This window comes from Lates calcarifer, linkage group LG20 (genome assembly GCF_001640805.2).
Source record: "Lates calcarifer isolate ASB-BC8 linkage group LG20, TLL_Latcal_v3, whole genome shotgun sequence".
NCBI lineage: Eukaryota > Metazoa > Chordata > Actinopteri > Centropomidae > Lates > Lates calcarifer.
The window spans coordinates 11,315,256-11,335,512 of record NC_066852.1 but is presented as its reverse complement, the minus strand read 5'-3'; the positions used below and the strand labels follow the sequence as shown (position 1 = coordinate 11,335,512).

The following is a 20,257-nucleotide window of genomic DNA, read 5'->3' as shown; positions in this document are numbered from 1 at the left end:
ATTAATCCGTGCCACTCACAGCATTAACATTAGGTGGTAAAGGGGATTTACAGTTATTTATACTCCTGAACTCTTTCAAAAATCACTGTTGCAACTTCCTGCAAAGTGAATCAGCTGTCAGTGTACTCTGATTTCCTTCTGCAAAGCAACAGTCATTTTACTGCAATAGGCACTTAAATAAAAGCATGCTTGATTTTATATAAACAGGGTGGTGGCACATTTTTATTTTTCACTCCATATGTTAATCAAATAATTTATGTGTCAGTGAGCAGATATTTATTCTAGGGGTCTGAGAGCAAAGCATACTGATATTTGGTAGAATGCTATTAGTATTTACATTGCATTTAGGACCTGCAGGGTAGTTTCACCAGTCAAACCAGTTTCCAGAATGAGATTTGATGGTTGATTTTTAAAGAAGCCTTGACCAAGCCAACTGATAATCATTTAGATATGGACATTGGTGATATAGAGATGCTGCTGGTAAGGAAATGATCTTCTCCACCATAACTCTCTCTACAGTGTACATACTGTATGCCTTGTTAGTTCCCTGTGTCTCTAATAATAAAAAAATCTTTGGACTGATACCAAGTATAAACTTTTTACTGTATTTATTCAAACAACAACAACAACAACAGTTTGGATATTACACTCTTCTGGCAAAATGTTAAGTTAATAAATTAGGTGCCATTACAACTATAATTGGAAGATTGGAAGGCAATATGATTATAATTTAGTTTATTGGAAAAATACTTGAAGAACTTTTTTTGGCCAAAATAAAAGCATAATTACCAAATATGTCAATAAAAAGGCAAACAAAAAACACAACATTCATGGTTTACATAGATATATCCTCTTTTTATGAATTAAAAAATAATACTCTTGAAAAGTATTGTTTAAAAAATTACACACAATATATATATGTGGACCATATGTAGACTAGAATTATTACTTGAATTTAAGAAAATGTTCTTATGAATTAAAGAACAGCAAATGTAACAAAAATTATTTAAGCAATATTTTCTGTCCATTTCATTCATGAAACAGCTGATCCCAGAGAATGAGTCTCCTTGGACCGCCTTCTCGTCAGAAACTACAATCCCATAATGCCTTGCAGCTTTGGCAGCATTTCTTGTCGACGTGGGAAGGGAGGGATTCGGACACAAACAAATGTCCACGGGTTTGATGTCAGGATACGTTACCGATAACCGTGACATGTCAGGCGGATTTGATAGAAAACTCCATGACATTTGAAACATGTGGCTCAAACCGGAAGAGATCCTGCTGAAAAACGCGTTTAAATTATGGGTCACTGAGAAGGATAATGAATATTTCGTACTGCAAAGGAGACGGGGGTACGGAGAAGGTGGTGGCGGTCTGACAGGTAACGTTAGCGGTTATCTTATCACCCCCTCGCAGCTGCTGCCGCTTTAACACAGCACGTTTAAAATACAAGTTATTAACGGGTTAACTCACCATACGTTTGCATAGCTAATGTGCTGTCTGCTGTGTATAGGGCGGTGCTGCTGTATAGCCCACTCGTCCTCATTAAAAAAAAAAAAACCTCTTCGCAACAGGTAGAAACCAAGTGTCTGCACTACATGAGTCGGTTTAGATACTGAACAGCTGGTGTCTCTGGTTGACTCGCCAGTCTGCAGGTCTGCTTAAGTGGACGTGTCAGTGTATTGGCTTGTATGGTTTATTTGATGTGTTACTGTTGACAAGTAGGTCTCAAAGGGAAAAGTCTGTCAGTCGGCCTGCCTGTCCACCACACAGTTCATCTCGTTTCCTGCTGATTGTACCACCCTGTACCTGTGGTAAGGTTACAGGATGAATATCACAGGCCTAAAAAAACTTTGAGCCATTGATATGTCACATTTAGATTCAAGTCACAGACAAAAGCAGACTCAAAATCATGCATTGTACATTGTGGGGACATCCTTTCACTGCTCTGCCCCAAGACAGTTCAGCCTGTTTGTGAAAATTTGCACTGCTTTCTCCCAAAGGCTAGAAAATAAAACACTTGAGTTTGTAATGTCACTGCATTGTCAGAGGCTGCTCCCTGGACAATAACTGTGTCACTGACTTTGTGTAGACACTGAAGCTTAGTTGAGCTGTCACTCTCTAAATAACATTGTTAGCATGGAGAGGAAACTGTTGAGTCAACAGTGTATTACTGCAACAAATGCGTGTTTCCATTATTGATTAATCTGTCAGTTATTAGTAGATCTTTTGGAATAGTCTAAAGTCCAAAGAAAATGTTAAAAAAATTAGAGAAAATTAGGAAGAAACTCCCCAGAGGTCAGGTCTGTAAACTGCTTGTTTTGTCCAACCAACAGTCCAAAATCTAAAGTCATTGATTTTACAAAGGGCAAGGCTCCTCACATTTGAGAACCCAAAACAAACTAAAACAAATACATTCTTAGGATTTGTCCTTATTAAATTACTTAAAAGATTTGTCAATTCTAAAGGTGATCATCGATTCATTTTCAACTTATCAATTCATTAGCTCATCATTCCAGCTCTTCAACAGATCTCTTGTAGAGCTGGCAGAATAACCCTCCATGTTTTCTTGCTTTGGAAATGTGAGTAAATTTATGTGACAAAACATATGAAATGACAAGTCCCTGGGAAGAAACAGAAATTCTTTGCTTGCCCCTCTCCATATAGATTATTCTAAATTTGATTTGTTTTATATTATATATAAAAAATATATATTATTTTATGTCTTTTTTTATGTACAGCTGTTTTTATTGTTTGTGTTATTTCCTTATTGAAAGCCACTGACAGACAATAACTGAACTCAAACGATGTTGCATGTTCAAAGTAACTACCTGAACTGTTATAAATTGTTATTTTTTTCTTTGAACAGGAATAATGGGTAAATTCTTGGTGTTCTCCTTTTACATTATGAAACATCAAGAGCACCCTCAGGTCCTCAACTCCAGCTGAAGCCCCAGTTAGTTTCCGATTGAGACAAAACCTAATTGTATGACGTTCTTTACTGACTTGGATCTTTGAAAACCACCGTCACCTGACAGTATAAACCAGTGCTTATAATACCACTAATGATTGTATGGATGCACAGTTTCTAACCACATGCCACAGTGTGACAGCAGTAAGGTAATTAATGGATAATGAATGGTGTTCCAGCTGAAGACAAAAAGAGCGATGTCCTGTCTGGCTGGTTTAATGATAGTGGAGGTTAAATACTACCTGATGGTACATAGCATGCTGCACTTGAAGCCCTCTCCAAAACAAGAGCCTTTTATGTCTTGAGTATCTTTCCTTAAGCCCATCCTTTGTGTGATGTTGTTCTTCGCTGATGAGAACATAAATTATGTCAACAAGTGTCTCATCCTTTTGAAGCCTTTACTATCTGGCAGCGAATATAACATGTGGAGAGCTGATCCATGTTCAGCAGACAGGCCGGTATAATGCTGATGCAGCGCATGAGAGGGAGGTTTCACTGTGACCTTGTTAATAATTCATGGAGGGCATGTCAGAGAGAAGTTGTAAACCTAACTGATTTTGCTAATTTTAGTTGTGTGGCTTCAACATGGACCTGGGGGGGATCATTCATTTCTACTGTCAGTGAGACTGTAAAGGGACTGTCTGTTATCCAAGTATAAACAGAAGACTGATTTAAATGTGTTATGATATTCAGAATAACACTAGACAGGAGCTGAATTAGCTGAAGTTATTCATATTTTCTGCTGTCAAATCATCAGTTAACAAATATAGTGATTGGTCATTGGTCAGAAAATTACCTGTTTAATGAAAGATTGTTGTGTGACTGTCATATATAAATCGGATACTTGTTTCTCTGGTTCTCAAAGGCATCACAGGGTTGAAGGTTGTGTAGCAGGATTGGTTAAAAATATCATTGTACTGTGTGTTACAGGCCTCCTTGTTGGGACTCTGGATACCGTGTTGGACTCCACATCCAAAGTTGCTCCCTACCGAATTCTTCACCACACACCAGACTCACAAGTGTACTGGTCAATAGCATGTGGTATGTCACTGTGTTTTCATCTTATCCTGGCAAACATTGGCAAAAAAAACACTCACTGTTAATGTAGTGAAGTGTAGAAAACAGGAACAACATGACATCCAGAATATAATTTCAAAATAAAAGCATGCTCCACTTTATTACTCAGCATTTTTTATGTCTTGCCCTACATCTGTGTAATTTCTGTCATTTTTCATATTGGGTCAGGTGTCACCAAAGATGAGATCGTTCAGCACTGGGATTGGCTGCAGCAGAACATCATGACAACGCTCTGTGTCTTTGACTCCAGTGAAGACATTACCAGCTTTGTACAGGGAAAGATTAGAGTAAGACCCATAAGAACATCCATATTTAAATGGGGACTCAAAATGTCCCACACAGCTCAGTATTTAACACCTTAATCTGTCTGCAGGGCTGCAGTTGTAATGTAATACACTACTGCATGGTAACGGGCTCTAAATTCTTCTAATACTTTGGCTGAAGTTAATTGACTTTTTGGCCACTTGGGGGAAGCACAACAAACTGTTAATACAACAGTGACATATTATCGTGAACGTGGTGATTGTGTTGGCAGATAGTTGCAGATGGCCGCCCACCCTGAGTCTTGTTCTGCTCAAAGGCTCTGCCTCGTAAAAGGACGTTTTCCTTGCCACTGTTGCCTACAGCTTGCTTATGGTGTGAATTTGTTTGGTCTCTGTAAATATTCTAGTAGAAAGAGTGCAGTCTTTGTATGAATAAAAATCGACTTGACTATTTCTAAATTATACAGACACAGAGCAACATTATGAGTTATTTGGAGTTCTGTGAATAATTCTAATATTTACTCTTGTTTTAGCTCTGATGGCCTTTACCAGCTGCTGAGAGAAATATCTGGTTCTTCAACTGCTAAATGCTGCACTATATTCACCAGCTAGTCACTCTTTGTTTGTCTGCTGTTTGGTCATAAGGATGTAGCAAAAATATGATTTATCAGAGCTTTTTTGCTTTATGTGCTGTGTCTGAAAACACACTCTGATTAGAGTGGTGAAACTGAACCGTTGAACAGTTTTTGGGGCCATAAACCAAAACAGTGAGCTGATAGATGTGACAAAGCTCTGTATAACTAAGAGGAACTGGGCGATCGTTTATTCTCTACAGGCTCGTCACCAAGAGCAACACTGTTCAAATTAAACACAGTCCATTTTGTGCATTGTTGACATGAAGTTGTTGATTACAGCAGTAACCCTCCATGTTTCACGTGTCAGGGTCTTATTGCAGAGGAAGGGAAGACGTCCCTGGTGCTGGAGGATGATCCAGAGAAGTTCAGAGAAGCACTTTTGAGGTTTGAGAAGTGGTTTGAGCTGCCACCGAAGGAAAAGCTGGTCACGTATTACTCATGCAGCTACTGGAAAGGCAAAGTGCCCTGCCAGGGCTGGCTCTACCTCAGCACTAATTTCCTGTGCTTCTATTCATACCTGCTGGGAGCTGAGGGTAAGCCATTTCTGTGCCATTTATTAACATTCGCTGCCATTTGTCTTGATAATGTTGACTGGTGGTAACAAAGACTGTGGCAGCTCCTAACAGTCACCATAGTGGGCTTTTATGGCCTGAGAGCAACATTTTCTCATTATGAAATAGCTCTTGGTAATGACAGCTGCCATAATTGTGAAAAAGCCATTATAATGGAGCTCATAGTGGAGGCAGACTTGGAAAAACTGTGTGGCTAATGAATTACTCTCAGCATTGAGTCACATTTCAAGAGTTTTTAAATTTCTTTTGATCTAAGAAGTTCTTTGTAACAGTACCTTTAATTATGTTGTTACTGCAGTGAAATTCAGGTATTTTAATTAATGAGACATTTTTTCTTTGTTGGACAAAAAGAAAGCCGCATAGCACAATAAGCATGACACAATTTACCCATTCATTCAAGGTCACTGTCCTTGCACCTGTGAGTCTTGATCACTGATTTCATTTTCATTTATCGCGGCGACTCTGTAGTGAAACTGGTCATCTCCTGGGACGAGATCTGGAGGCTGGAGAAAACCTCTAACGTCATTCTGACCGAGAGCATCCACGTCCTGGCTCACGGAGAGGATCACTACTTCTCCATGCTGCTGCACCTCAGTGAAACCTTCGTCATCATGGAACAGCTGGCCGACTACTCTATCAAGCGCCTTTTTGACAAGGAGGCCTTCCAGAGAGAGCCAGCGCTCTCCGATCCCCTGCAAATTACCAAGAGGTACTGTCTGTCTGCTGCACTGAGCGGCTTTACATGATCCCGTTAGTGCTGGCTGACAGCTGGAAGGACCTGAGTAAACATACAGTCTGACTTGAGTCAAATAGCATTTGTGTTTGTTTTAACCTGTGTCAGGTAGGTCATAGAAGACAATACTGGTGTCAGGTATTTTAAAAGCAACTTACTGTGCTTTGTTTACTTTTATTTGTTATTTTTTAGCTTTTGATTTGACGTTGAAGTGCTAGAATCATGCTTTGTAATTTAGAAAATAAATGTTTAAGTTAAGTGTTATAATAATACAACAGGACAATACAGAGACTGTTATGTAGAGGTTTTTGTGAGACTATATAAAGGATGCTCTTAGGAAACTCCAACGTGATGTTCTGCTCAAGACATTATTTTCTGCTTTACTTCCCCCGCAGAGGCCTAGAAGCTCATGCAAAGAGTGCCCAGTTCCGGACGTTTTTCAGGCTTCCCAGAGAGGAAAACCTGTTAGAGGTGCATGAGAGCTTCCTGTGGGTGCCCTTCAGCCATTTTAACACACTTGGCAAGATCTGCCTGTCTGAGAACTACCTATGTTTCGCCAGTCAGGACGGCAGCCAGTGCCATGTCATCATTCCAATGCGAGAGGTAAAGTCAAACAGAGGCAACATTACTGGATCGATAAAAACGCTTCTAATAGCGCACAGTCTCACATTGTACCAAGCAAAAGGGACTGACTGCTCTGACAACGTTGCCCTCCTCCAGGTGGTCAGTGTTGAGAAGCCAGACTCCAGCAGCAGGGCTTTGACGGTGTGTGTGCGTGGCAAGAGGGCTCTGCGTTTCTCTGAGGTGCGGGACTACCAGCGGCTTGCCAACACAATTCGCAGCAGGTGTGGCATTAGTGCCAGCCCTCAGCACTCCACTTCAGCAGAGGTAACACACAGTTTTATGTGTTTACTTACTTTCTCTCTGTTCTCTCTGCAGGCTGCAGTTTTTTCTGACAGTGAAAAATGCTTTATCTTTATCTCTAAGGCCATACGAGGCGAATGCCAGTCACTCATCAACCACTTCGAGGACAATCCAGAGGATGTAACTCTGATGGTGGGACAGAAAGACAACAGCAAGGCTGTAAGCACCGAGGCTCTCATGACTGTTTTCCACCCCCAGGATGTTGAAAACCTTGACCCCAAAATGGTAAATACCAGAGCTCTGTTCAAATCAAGCATACATCTGTTTTCATGCAAAACCACCACATTCCCTGACAAAATCTGATTGGGAATGTAAATGTAATGCATTAGAACCTATCTATGCACTACAGGATGGGGGTGTGCAGGTGGGTGTCTTATCAATTCAGAGGTGGACATGAATAAAAATGATGCATGCATTGCACAGCCTTTACATTAACAGTGATGTGTGCTATCTGCGTTTTTGGCAGCTTAAAGAAAAGATGAAGGAGCAGTCTTGGAACATCCACTTCTCTGAATATGGACGAGGCACGAGCATGTTCTTCACCCGGAAGACACGAGATCTGATTGTTCGTGGTGTTCCTGAGGCCTTGAGGGGAGAGCTGTGGATGCTTTTTTCAGGTACACCAAACATAAATCTTTGGTGTTACGTACCGTAAACGAAATGTGGTGTCAGTGATTGAAAGCGTTATGTGCTCAAGTGCTCGCTCAGCATAAATAATTAAGTAAAAGATGGTTGGCGTGGGATCACTGTAGCATCTGTTTTTTGGACTGACTGTAGTTTTTCCTCTGTAGGAGCTGTGAACGACATGGCCACTCACCCCGGCTATTACACTGAGCTGGTTGAACAGTCTCTGGGCACGAGCACTCTGGCCACAGATGAGATAGAAAGAGACTTGCACCGCTCTTTGCCAGAGCACCCCGCCTTTCAGAGCGACACGGGAATCTCAGCTCTGCGCAGAGTCCTCACTGCCTATGCCTACAGGAACCCTAAAATCGGATACTGCCAGGTATTTTGATTTCTTTAGGCTTGTTACCAGGCAGAAATGCCCTGTTACGAATTCCTGTTACTTTCACTAGAGGCTTGTTAGCACTGAAGCACTGAACACAATTATCAGGAAGTCATACTCTCATAATCATACTTTCTTTCTTTATTTCTATTAGGAAAACAAGATTATCCTTTGTTTTTGTGGTTTTAACAGCAACAGAGGGGGTGAGATCCTTGCCTTTGATTTGTCAGTTTGTGACATTGTGCAGCAGCCCAGAAAAGCAGAGGGTATTTTTAAAAAAGGCCAAGTACTTTGGAAAAAAAAGAGTTCAGAAAAGGCCACAGATGATCTAAAATCATTGAAAACATTTTCAAAAAAGCACAGAAAAATATCCCTGTAGACACGCACATCTTTATACCAGCCTCCTCTTCACAGTTAGATTTATACTTAGGACTGAAACACTCTCTGAATGGTTGTCCTTTTCTCCTGCTCAGGCCATGAACATTCTCACCTCAGTTCTCCTGCTCTACGCCAAAGAAGAGGAGGCTTTCTGGCTCTTAGTAGCCGTCTGTGAGAGGATGTTGCCCGATTACTTTAACCGTCGAATTATTGGTGAGAGGGGAGGCAAAGCATGCCATTCTGATATTGTCTCTGCTGTTGATTTGGGGACAGAATTTTTTTTATAATTTCAGGAATTAATTTCTGTTTTCAAAATGTTCCCCGCCTTTCTTCAGGTGCTTTGGTCGACCAGGCGGTGTTCGAGGATCTGATTCGAGAAAACCTCCCCCAGTTGGTAGAGCACATGACAGACTTAAGCTTCTTCTCGTCCGTGTCCTTGTCCTGGTTTCTCACTCTCTTCATCAGCGTACTGCCCATAGAGAGCGCCGTGAACGTGGTCGACTGCTTTTTCTATGACGGCATCAAGGCAATTCTGCAGCTTGGCCTGGCTGTGCTGGACTACAACATGGAGGCTCTGATCAGCTGCCACGATGACGCGGAAGCCGTCACCATCCTCAACAAGTCTGTGTGAAAGCAAACAAAGGACAACTGAGATTTTTTAAACGTTATTACTCTGTAAATGAATGTCTCTCTATCTCTTGTGATGTTTTGTTTTGTTTTTTTTCAGATTCTTCGACAGTGTGACAAACAAAGACAGCCCATTGCCTCCAACAGTGCAGCAGGCTTCAGTAGGCAATAATGATAAAGCATCCCACTTGAATGTAGATATCAGTGAACTGATCCGAGAGGCCTACGAGGTACTGCAAGATACTTCAGTGTCAGTTTCAGTCAGTGTTGACGATGTGGTGGTTGATTCAACTAATTGGTTTTCTTTACAGAAATATGGAAACCTCCGTGCAGAGGAAGTCGAGAGCTCACGGAAAAGAAACAAACTGTATGTTATCCAGACGCTGGAGGATACAACAAAGCAAAATGTTGTAAGTGGCCATTGATTTTTAGAGGGACTAGTGATTTTACATTGTAACTACAGCATTAAAAATTTATTTTAAAATCTGTTTTCAGATTCGGGTGGTGTCCCAAGAAGTCCGACTGAGTGCCTCACACCTCGATGAGCTGTATAATTTGTTCAAAGTGAGTCAAAAACATGCTATATCTTCAGTGTCATCATGCATAGATAACAATGGCTATGAGAAAAAAACAGGTCATGTTTCTCTGTTTTCTTTGCTCAGAGGCAGCATTTCCTCAGCTGTTACTGGACAATGCAGAGTCCAGCTCTTCTCCATCATGACCCCAGCCTGGCCTACTTAGAGCAGTATCAGTTGGGTTTCCAACAGTTCACTGTGCTCTTCTCTCTACTGGAGCCCTGGGCTTTCTGCACCACCAAGAGCACCCTCTCCCTCTGGGTCTTCCGGCTGATAGACGAGAACCAGGATGGCCTCGTCAACTTTAAAGAGTTCTGCTGTGCCCTTGGTAAGTTCACTTGTTCTCTGCTCTCCACTAAAGCAGCTGTTAACCTCATGATCCCTGCTTCTACAGCTATATATTTCTTCTCCCCCAGATACTTTGTACAGTGGATCTTTCACAAATAAGCTGAAATTCCTCTTCAAGCTGCACTTGCCACCAGGTGAGTGACATACAATGGATAAAACCAGCAGCAGCAAATCTAAATTTAACTTTTAAATTTGTTTTTAAATGATTAACATTAACATTGTCTCAATGGCACCTGTCTCTTGTAAACTACAGAGAAGAATTGTGTTAGTGTATCCTCAGCTTCAACCTCTGACCCATTTCTTTCACAGTATATCAACAGTGGTGATAGACTCCCGTAGGTTCAAAGTTCAAGTGCGGCAAATATTTTCATACAGGATTCTTTGCAGTCTCCAGATTCTACCCAAAGATGTCACATGACAGCAATAACACAACAGCAGCAGACACACAGAGGCAGCCTGAAGTGAAACACAAGGTCAGATAGAGTTACATCAGTCTGGGCTGTCTACAGGGCCTGGTAATGTATGAGTTGTCATTTCAATGATCCGGTCCATAACTCAGCGTTAGTTGAGTGAGTACATTGCCTGGAGGAAGAAACTGTCCTTGAATGTGTGGCTCTCGTCTGCATTATACGGCTGCGCGCACTTGAGGGCAAGGGTAAGAATAGTCCATGTTGGGTGAAAGAACTTTACCATGGCAACGATGGCTGTCAGGAGCTGTAAGGGCATTTTGCAGTGGGCTAGGCTCTCCTCGAAGAGGATCTGTGATGAGGAAGAGCTGCTCAAATTACAACTGACAGCTTAGCAGCAGATTAGTACTGAGTAACCGTTTGCGATGCGCGGGCCCAGTGAACATCAAGCAGGCAAAGCTTGTTTTATGTCTCTTGGAGAGCGCTTCAGCACCAAGGACAGGTCCCATCTGGGTGTCACACTCCAAACAAGATGTTAGATGCCGACTTCTAGTGCCCTGAATTGTATTTCTTACATTGAGAGGCCATGCTGTATCTACAGTGGCTACATGGCTCTAGGTTTGCCCTGAGAATTTGTTCTTTACTTCCCCTTAATAAGTAAAAGAATACTGTTTAACCAAATCAACATTTTTTTAAAATTAAAATCCTGCCATCATAAATCAACACGTGTGTTCATAATTAGAAGGAGGATGTCATCTTGCTGACTCATTCCATTTTGAGTTTATGTTGCCTTTTTTCTATGCTTTGAAATTCCATTGTTATTTCTGCTTTGACATCACCACGCTATGCATTGTGGGCTTTTCCCTCAAGCAAAGTCTGCAGAGTTATGGACTTGTGAAAAGTGTGCAGGAGTGGCTGAAACAGTAAACCACAGCCCTCAAACACTTTCATTTTCCGATTTCACAGTAGGGCAGCCCTGAGCCCTCGTGGTCTTAGTGAGAGCCCACATCAAAGTCTGTGACTGTGTTAGATGAGGCATTGGAACTCGGCAAAAAACTGCATCGATCAAGGAAATGAAATCATGTGCTATTTAGAGATGAGAGTCTGCAAGTTTTTCAGTCCAAACACGCAGGACAACAGCTGCATTCACTTATCAGCTTCAGTCAGAGAGGAGGGAGCACTCACTGACATCACCTGTGTACTGATTGGTTACAGGGACAACAACATGCCTTGTTGTACTTAAAGCTATAGGCTGCAGTGCTCTGCATACCCCACACAGTGTGAGATGTTGGATGGAGCCCTAAAAAGGTTAATGTTCCAGAAGGGACAGTTTTTGCTCCTTCCAGACTAGTTCAGAAGATGACTTGTACTAGAAGACAAAAGTGTGTATACCTGATTTAAATTGCTACACTCAAAGGTAGAGGGAAAGGTGTGGAAAGAAAAGACTGTCTCTCCAGGAAGATGTTAACTGTGTTGGACTTGTTGTACACATGAAAAGTGCCACAAATAGTAACTAAATTTAAAAAAGGGAGCCAGAGGGAGAGGTTCAGTCTTTGGCTCCTTTCTGAGCTCCGCACAGCTGGTCAATCATGTTGTGAAGCGGCTCTTTTGGTTTTGGAAAGTTACAGAAATGGTTGGATACCGACCGCCCCTCGGTCTGACACTGGGAAGTTGTGAGGGGAAGGAGGACAAGAAGCTCAGATGGAGTCTATTGACAGTCATAAACTCATGGCAAACAGACTTATGTATTATTTTTGTGTGTGCATGGCACTCATCAGGCCGTGCTGCTAATGTAGCATGAAGCTATCTAAGCAAATGTAATGACACTGCTGGATCATGAGGGTAATTGTTTTTCCAGGCATGTAAACTGACATGCATGCCTGCACACACACAATCAGTGGTGGGGGTTGGAGCAGAGGTATAACACATCTCAAATGGCAGTAACAGTAGAGTGAGAAATTGTAATGCTGCAGACAGAAAGACTTTCCAAGGGAGTGTCCCATTTTATTTTCAAATCAATACTCAATTTTCTTCACATACAATATGTATGAATGTGTCTTTCTACATGTGTAATAATACTGTGCATAGCAATGAGTTACCAGTTTACCAGCCCTCCTAATGCATATGAATGAAGGGAAACACTTTTAAATGTAACACAGTGCACCACTAACTACAGTATAAACTCTAAGGTCGTGTTGGTGGAAAAAAAGAACACTTCACATTATTAGCTTCACAAAGATACAATCTATTGCATCACTGGCAGATGGGATTACATTAGATTGCATCAGACTGTATCTAATCAAACTGATAGCTGATAGATTGATAACTTGGTGTATATGCACATCTACATTTTCTTCAATCAAATTCTATAACAAATTTCATCTTCATTACTCCTGTGGATCCTCTGTCACCACTGTCTCTTCATCCTTCCTCTCAGTGCACTCACAGACAGTATCTTCTAGCTTTTACAGGGAGTCCTTTGCACTTAAAGGAACAAAGAATCCAGCACTTTGTTCCAGTGACTGAAGACTCTTCTCACTTGAGTAGACTCACTGGTTAGCCTCTTTACTCTTTCCTCTCCCTAAAAACTCAAAATTTCACTTTTCTACCTAAAATTCTGAGATAATTCTGTCTTGGTTGCGGTAATTGTTCTCTTCACAAATTGTTCACATGCTGCTTATAAATTGCAGCATTTGATCTTCCAGAAGATGGCGTGATAAGGAAAAGCCCTGAAAGAGGTAATATTACACCCACATTTATTATAAACACTCCACGGGCTACAACAAAATGAGTGTATTGTCTTAGTTTGTGTGATGATGTACAATTTGTGTGTTAAATTGACAGGTAGAGGAAAGGTGGATCTGCAGGCCTACCTGAAACAATGGCAAAATGAAATACTTAAGAAGGAGGAAACTATCAAAGACCTTCCCCGGATTAATCAGGTAATTTTATCCATGTTGTGTTAGTGATCGAAGAGACTTCATGTTTTTGGTATAATGTGATCTGATGCATTAAAACACATTTTCTTTCCTATGTCAGACTCAGTTCATCCAGTTCTCTAAGACCCTGTACAACATTTTTCACGGCGATCCAGAGGAGGAGGCTCTGTACCGGGCCGTAGCTCACGTGACCAGCCTTCTCCTGAGGATGGAGGAGGTGGGACGGAGGCTGCAGGAGCCGAGCAGCCCGCCCGAGTCCGCGAAGCCTACCGGCGCCTCCGCTGCGGAGGAGTCTTCGACCGAAGAAGCTTCCAGCAGCACCCCAGAGAGCTCTGACACCCCCAGCTCCCACAACAGTCAGGATGCGGGGCCCGACCTCGCAGAGGTGGAGTGGTCCTTTTCGTTCGAGCAGGTCCTGGCTTCTCTGCTCAATGAGCCGGCCATTGTCAGTTTTTTTGAGAGGCCCGTCGACATTCAGGCCAAACTGGGACAAGCTAAGGTCGCCCAGCTGAAGCTTAAGTCAAATAAGTGACAGGATATATAAGTGAATTGATACTTTGCTTCTGATTCAAACCTAGAAGTCACCATGAATTTCCTTTCTCCACTTGAATAGGGCAGTGGGTTTTGGTGAGGCAGACAGTAAGAGGGCTGGTGCAGAGGTGTCATAAATGAAGAGGAGACTGGGGTGCAATGTGTGTGAGTGTGTGTCGCTTGGATGAGGTGCAACATCTTTAAGACATTTCAAACACTGCTGTAGGAGTCCACTGACCAACATTAGCCTCGTTGCAGACATATGATAGGCTGTAGCTCCTTTTATCTAATTATGCATTTTCAGCCTCATTGATGAAATTCACTCTCTCGTGTAGCCTCAGATTTTATCTGTCATCTAGAAATTTTTCCCTACATGCCATGGAGCACAAACACTACTTTTATATTGTGTAAGAGACATTCATTCCTGTCCTCTGTATTTAGAAACATGACAGAAGAGTCTGTCCTCCTCGCTGCCTGTGATGCTATGCTGAAGTACACCTCCATAATGAATGACTTGGACAAGGTGACTGAGAGTCCACAGGAGGATTTTTCCTGCTGGATGTCCTGATAGATTTTATTTTTCAGGTGACTAGTCACTGCTGTGAAGCAAAACATCCTGTAAATGCTAATGTGTCCCGTGACTTCAGTGTCTCCTGGTGAGTGTGTCCTGTAAATGTCTGCTTATTGTGACAAACACCAGCTTTCCAGTTGATACAGGCGCATAATAAACAGCAGCGTAGCGAGCAAGGACAAGCTGTTAAGTGTTGTCCTCGGGAGCCATAAAGTGATTTCAGAGATCTAGAGAGATCTGAGCGAAGATGTCATATACATTTTATTGAGAGCATAAAAGATTCAATTATGGTATTACACATTTGCAATAACATGAATGAATGCCGTACAGCTGCAGCACTTTGATCTGTCTCCTTCTTCCAACAGCAGCACAGGCAGTAACAATATTATAGCACGAGTTCAAGTATATCATACTTGAAACTATGATATTTAAAGGTAAACTAGTTTGAATTCCTCCGTGCTGCTGCAGGGAGACCACCTTTGTCCTCTTGAAACTGTCTAGGAAATATGTCATGTCTGATCTTCACAGTGTGTGTGATTGATGTTTGCCTCTGTGGGTCTCACTGTAAATGTAGGATGTCATGCTCTAGTATAGGTGCAGCATTTTGTACATAAAGGTCAGCTCAATAGTCGTTGGATTATTGTATTTATGAGGCTTGTATTGAATATGTAATATATGAGGTAGTGGACTGTTGTGGTCACAACTTAAACCTTTTGAAGGACATTTTGTTTTATCAAATCTCAGGGTGCAATTTGTGTAAAATAAAAGGGAAAAAAGGGATATTTTTTCGACCTGGGACACACAGTATAAAGTATATAACTGAGTTATACATAGCCCACATCTAGTCTGTAACATGAATATAGAGCATGTGTAGCATAGTTAACAGGATTCGCCACATTATGCTAGCCTTCAACAAACAGCCACTATTACTGCTCGCTACAGAAAGCCAGATTTGACTTGCAATATCTCAGTTGTTGTTTTCCTCTCATCTGTGCATTTTCTGCTTCTTTTCTTTGTTTTCTTGCTTCTGCCTCAGCGAATAATTTGCACAGTCGTTTGAGATTCACGAGCTGTAGATATATGCCTGTATCTCAGCCAGATCTCAGAGGTGTTAGATTCTAAAAGGTCATGACCGCTTCAGCTGCAGCGTGTTATCTCCAGGGGCCAAATTTGCAAATTTATAAATCTTTATCTCTGCTTGTGTGTGTGTGTGTGTGGGGGGGGGCGGGTTAGAAGCTTCTTAAGTGCAAGTGCAATTCTCTGTTTACTGTATTTTTATTATTTTGCCATTTGCTAGGCACATTTTGTTGTTATTTTCTTAATTAAGTACTTATTTTCACTTAAGACTTTAGGACCAGTCTGAAGTATATTTCATTGTGTAATTATAGGGTTAACTAACATAGAGTAGATTGTTGAAGTGAGATGTATGCTCTCATTTCAGTTCTCATTGGAACTGAGACCTTAAAAAAATCACTTTTACTGTTTACATGATTAATGTAAGAAAAAAAGAATCCAAATACACCCCTTCTATCTTTGATATGTTGTCACTCCTTAAATCCAAAGCTCAATCAGTGACTTCATTTCAGTACCTAAAGCCATAATGAAACAGTGCTGAGGCAGCAGAGTTTCAAGGAGAGCTGATCACATTGCAGCCTTTTCCAAACAGCAACTTTATTTCAACGTTCATCTCTGACCATGGTCTGAATATTTCAGTACTACTGTTCGCCTGCAGTTTCGTGGTGCATTTGTACCATGTCCAAATTTCAAGAAATCCTTTTCAAATCCTCCTATCAAAGAGTGTGTTGTGATATTTCTGCTAGAATTAATTGCATGCTTAGTCTGTTTCCAAAAAAAGAGAGACAAGTTTGCTTTCAAGAATATGTTGGTTTTTGTGGGAAAAAATACGTAACAGTGGTTAAGAGAAACCTTTTGATGCTCAATATTTCCTTACTGTATTTCCTCAAGCAGAGATCAAACAGCACTCAAGATGATTTTTTTTTTTTTCAGCCCAAAGTAGTTTGTGGATTCCTCTTGGTGTGGAAATAAATTTAAGGAGATAACTGTGTAGGAACAGAATAAGGGAAATCAGAGAGTTGGAAACCCTCAGCCCCCTGGCACACTGTCAGATCTGCCATTAAGCCTCAGAGTGTAAACAGTAGGCGTGGATAATGCTCTGGCTGCTGCATTAGTGTATGGTTAATCAAGTCCTTATATCCTTTCATGTGCAAGTGTAGTCTACAGCTTTTTATAGGCTGTAGCTTTTGATTGAAAGCTTGTTTTGCAAAATATGTGGAGCACAGATATTTCTATTTACCTGCTTGATTATGATTATTTTTTTTATTTCCATAAAGATGTATCAGAATAAAGAGTGATGATTCTATGAGTAATATGGTTTGGGTCATTCTAGCTGAATCTGAAGCACCTCCACACATGACAACATGAATTTAAACAACTCATGAAATGTTAACCAGGATGTATTAATTGTGTTTTACAGGTCAAAGCTTTAGCCTCTATGTATATATTTATCTATGAACAGCTTATCATATACAATACTGTATGAGTAGTTATGTAGTCTAGTTGCTGACTCATCTTTCTCTACACTGAATTAACACAGTCAGCACAACAGCAGCAGTCAGTGTGGACTGAACACACTTTTTAATACAAACAAAAAACTTACTCACAGTGTTGGAAAGTTTAGAACCACTGTCCACATGAGAGTTGTCTCTCTTGGATGCAGTGAATGCCGGATGTCCAGGCATATTTGCAGAAGACTGCCAGGATGAATCATCCATCCATCATCTATACCGCTTATCCTTAAGGGTCACAGGGAGGCTGGAGCCTTTCCCAGCTGACACTGAGTGAGAGACAATGTCCACCCTGGACAGATCGCCAGTCCATCACAGGGCCGATACACACAGACAATTAACCTGCATGTCTTTGGACTGTGGGAGGAAGTCTGAGTACCCAGTGGAAACACACGCAGGCAGAGCCACAGGGGAAACAGACAAGCTGGGGAGTCGAGGTTCGAATCAGAAACCTTCTTGCTGTGAGGCAACAGTGCTAACCACTGCACCACTGTGCTGCCCAGCATGAATCAGACACTTCTTATTTCTTTCTGTGATATCTACTGTAGGGTAACACAATCTGTGCAGTAAGTAAATTGAATTATTTTTGTTATAATGGAATCTTGGCTTTAGTTTAATATTCTAAATAAAAAGTTACTTTAAAGAGAAAATTATAAAGCAACATTAGCTTTCATTTTTAATTCATGTTTCTGGCTAAATGTAAGTCAATATTCACTCTCTTTTAGCTCTGTCTTGCATCTCTACCAACGTCTGAGGGAAATATCTGGCTTTTTAGCTGCTAAACGCTCATTGCTGAAAACAGCTCCCTGTGAGGCTGAAAATGACACAGAGAGCAGTGAGAGAGAACCACAACTGTAAACTTGCAGGCCGAGCAGTCAAACAATGAGCTGAAAAGAAAGTCCTATAGGGGAGCTTCAGATTCAGGTAATCACTCTCTGTAGTTTCTGATAAAAATATAAATTATAACTGCTTTAAATCTCTGATTAAGAGGTGAACAAGGCAGATATGACTCTGTTCCTACTGTATCTTGTCATGAGTAAGGCTCCAAACGTCACCCACGGGTCTGGGAATTCTCAGCTCCTTAACAACAGCTGCCCCACCAACAACAAACAATAAATATCTACAGTTCCTGGCATGTTTCCTGTTCAGACCTGTGCCCACTCAAGCCCTCAGGGCATCCCACTCATATGGTGCCTCCACCTGACAGTTTGTGGAGATGTAAAAATGCTCACAATAGGCTACAGTGGTAATGTTATATATATTTGTGAGGACAGTTTCATGATGAGAAAATGAGACTTTGTGCTTGGTATTGAAAGGTCATTATACACTAAAACTACAGTGATGTGAATTTCATTTTTTGATGAATGAATTATGCTGCTACTGTATGCCAAAGGCCAGGTTTTATTGAAAAACAGGCCTCTGTGATGGACACTGGCCACACAGCAGCAACAAAAATAGCCTCTTTATGGAATGACAGAAACTTGGTATCGTACCCACTATTCATCATCATTAACAGCAAAATCGCCGCTCATTGACTCATCCTAAAGTGTGGACCCTGTCTGTCTGATTTACAAGCAGCAGTGTGACTTGGTGACGGATGGTCTCTGCGTATCGCTCATACTATTCTGGCTCAGAGATTTGGTTGCATATGGTTGTAACCCCTGAGTTCATAACCTTAACCCCCCCATCACCTGTTCAGTTTACAGCCTTGTCCTGTCACGAGAGATCAGGCTGCTCTGAAAGTCTTATCTTGGTTCAGAATTTTAATGAAAATCAGTGGAGACCTGAGACATTTCTCTTCTCTCACAGACAAACTGTTCTACCACCATTATGCATCAGGGTTGGTCTTTTATCATGCATGTCACTGGCCTTGGTTGACCAAGTATGACAGTTTGACAAATTATTGTAACTTAAAACTGATGCAGGTGCCTTTAAATTTAAAACCTCTCTGCTAAATTAAAATAAGTTAAAGTCACAAAGAAACAAAGTTCACCACACACAGGCAACAAGTTGTTACAGTATCTGACTAAAAGAAAGAAACTATTGCAGTTGTCTCTCTGGCTGCTGGGCAGAGAACAGATGATACTCTAAACTATCATAGACAGGTTGTGTTGTTTAATGACTGTGTCTGAACCCTCCAGCCAGTCTTGGGATATTTTAAGATGGCATCATTTTCCAGATATTAGTGCTGCTTCATGACTTGATGCACAACATGCCTCTCTGTCTTTATTTGGGCCAAACTGTTGCCAACAACTTGTTATTGTCGTCAATGTAGGAGAAGAAAGTTTTGGCCTCCTACCCCCATTTCACCCACCGTGCTCCTCCAAGTGTGCATGAAGGGTTATTTATAGCAGCAGCGAAGCAGCCTTTCAAGCATAGCTCTCACCAGTGTATGATGGTATGTGTTTTGGAAATGCATCCATCTGCACGGCGCTCAGACTGTGTGTGTGTGTGCTGCAGCTGGTGGAAACCAAGCAGTTAACACGGCACCTTCAGGCAAAAAATAACAGGGCTGCATTGATACACTGGGCAGATTATATCACAGTGGTGACCACACAATATCACAACACAGCTTCACAAATCATCTGAGTATAGGCATACTTTAGTAATGCTTGTATCAGATACAAACCCTCTCTTTATGTAACAATTGGGTTTTGATACTGTTTGAGTAATTTGAGTTAAGGTGAACTAACTAACTATTTCACTCAACACAAGACCTGATTGGCTGTTGAGTGGCTCTCTCACGTCACAGTCACCAACTCCCATCCAGTCAGGTGAGAGTGCAACTTTCGAACACTAGAAAGACGCTAGATGCGGGAAGCTTTTCCGCCTGTGAGGAACTACACCTTCTATGAAGCATTTATTTGTAAAACATGATAAAAACCCATCGTATTATCTTGAGCTATAAGAGCTTAAAACATACAATGAGCAATACATATTTGTACGTGTGGTTCACAAGTCAGTATATAGTATAGTCAGTGCATCGGTTTTTCAGTTCATGTGACATTATGTTAGAGTTACTTAAACCCAAACAAGGAAGTTTTTCATAAAAGCTCAGATGCATTTTTTCCATAAAGTGAAACTTTTTTGGGAAAAACCCTACAGTAAGCAACTC

At 41.2% G+C, this 20,257-nt stretch overlaps 1 protein-coding gene across 3 annotated transcripts; it reads left to right on the top strand.

Annotated features, from left to right (window-relative positions):
- Window positions 1–1,122: 1,122 nt before the first annotated feature.
- tbc1d8b (TBC1 domain family member 8B) lies at window positions 1,123–16,944 on the top strand. 3 transcript variants are annotated; one of them, XM_018692000.2, is made up of 21 exons: window positions 1,123–1,381; window positions 3,902–4,012; window positions 4,217–4,335; window positions 5,254–5,479; window positions 5,987–6,227; window positions 6,647–6,854; window positions 6,972–7,139; window positions 7,239–7,400; window positions 7,642–7,792; window positions 7,967–8,181; window positions 8,655–8,772; window positions 8,895–9,180; window positions 9,287–9,416; window positions 9,498–9,596; window positions 9,682–9,750; window positions 9,849–10,089; window positions 10,178–10,243; window positions 12,979–13,071; window positions 13,207–13,254; window positions 13,361–13,458; window positions 13,556–16,944. In XM_018692000.2, exons 1-21 carry the CDS (start codon window positions 1,255–1,257, stop codon window positions 13,985–13,987), a joined length of 3,408 nt encoding a protein of 1,135 aa, XP_018547516.1. In that variant the 5' UTR covers window positions 1,123–1,254; the 3' UTR covers window positions 13,988–16,944. The 3 variants fall into 3 exon arrangements, with proteins under 3 accessions (XP_018547516.1, XP_018547517.1, XP_018547518.1); XM_018692001.2 differs by lacking the exon at window positions 12,979–13,071; XM_018692002.2 differs by lacking the exons at window positions 12,979–13,071; window positions 13,207–13,254; window positions 13,361–13,458; window positions 13,556–16,944 and adding an exon at window positions 10,485–12,972.
- The last annotated feature ends 3,313 nt before the right edge of the window (window positions 16,945–20,257 follow it).

Coding starts and splice junctions, on each gene's coding strand:
- tbc1d8b (XM_018692000.2), top strand. CDS start 1,255: ATGTGGCTCAAACCGGAAGAGATCCTGCTGAAAAACGCGTTTAAATTA. Junction 5,480..5,986: donor ATACCTGCTGGGAGCTGAGG/GTAAGCCATTTC, acceptor GCGACTCTGTAG/TGAAACTGGTCATCTCCTGG. Junction 6,855..6,971: donor TCATCATTCCAATGCGAGAG/GTAAAGTCAAAC, acceptor GCCCTCCTCCAG/GTGGTCAGTGTTGAGAAGCC.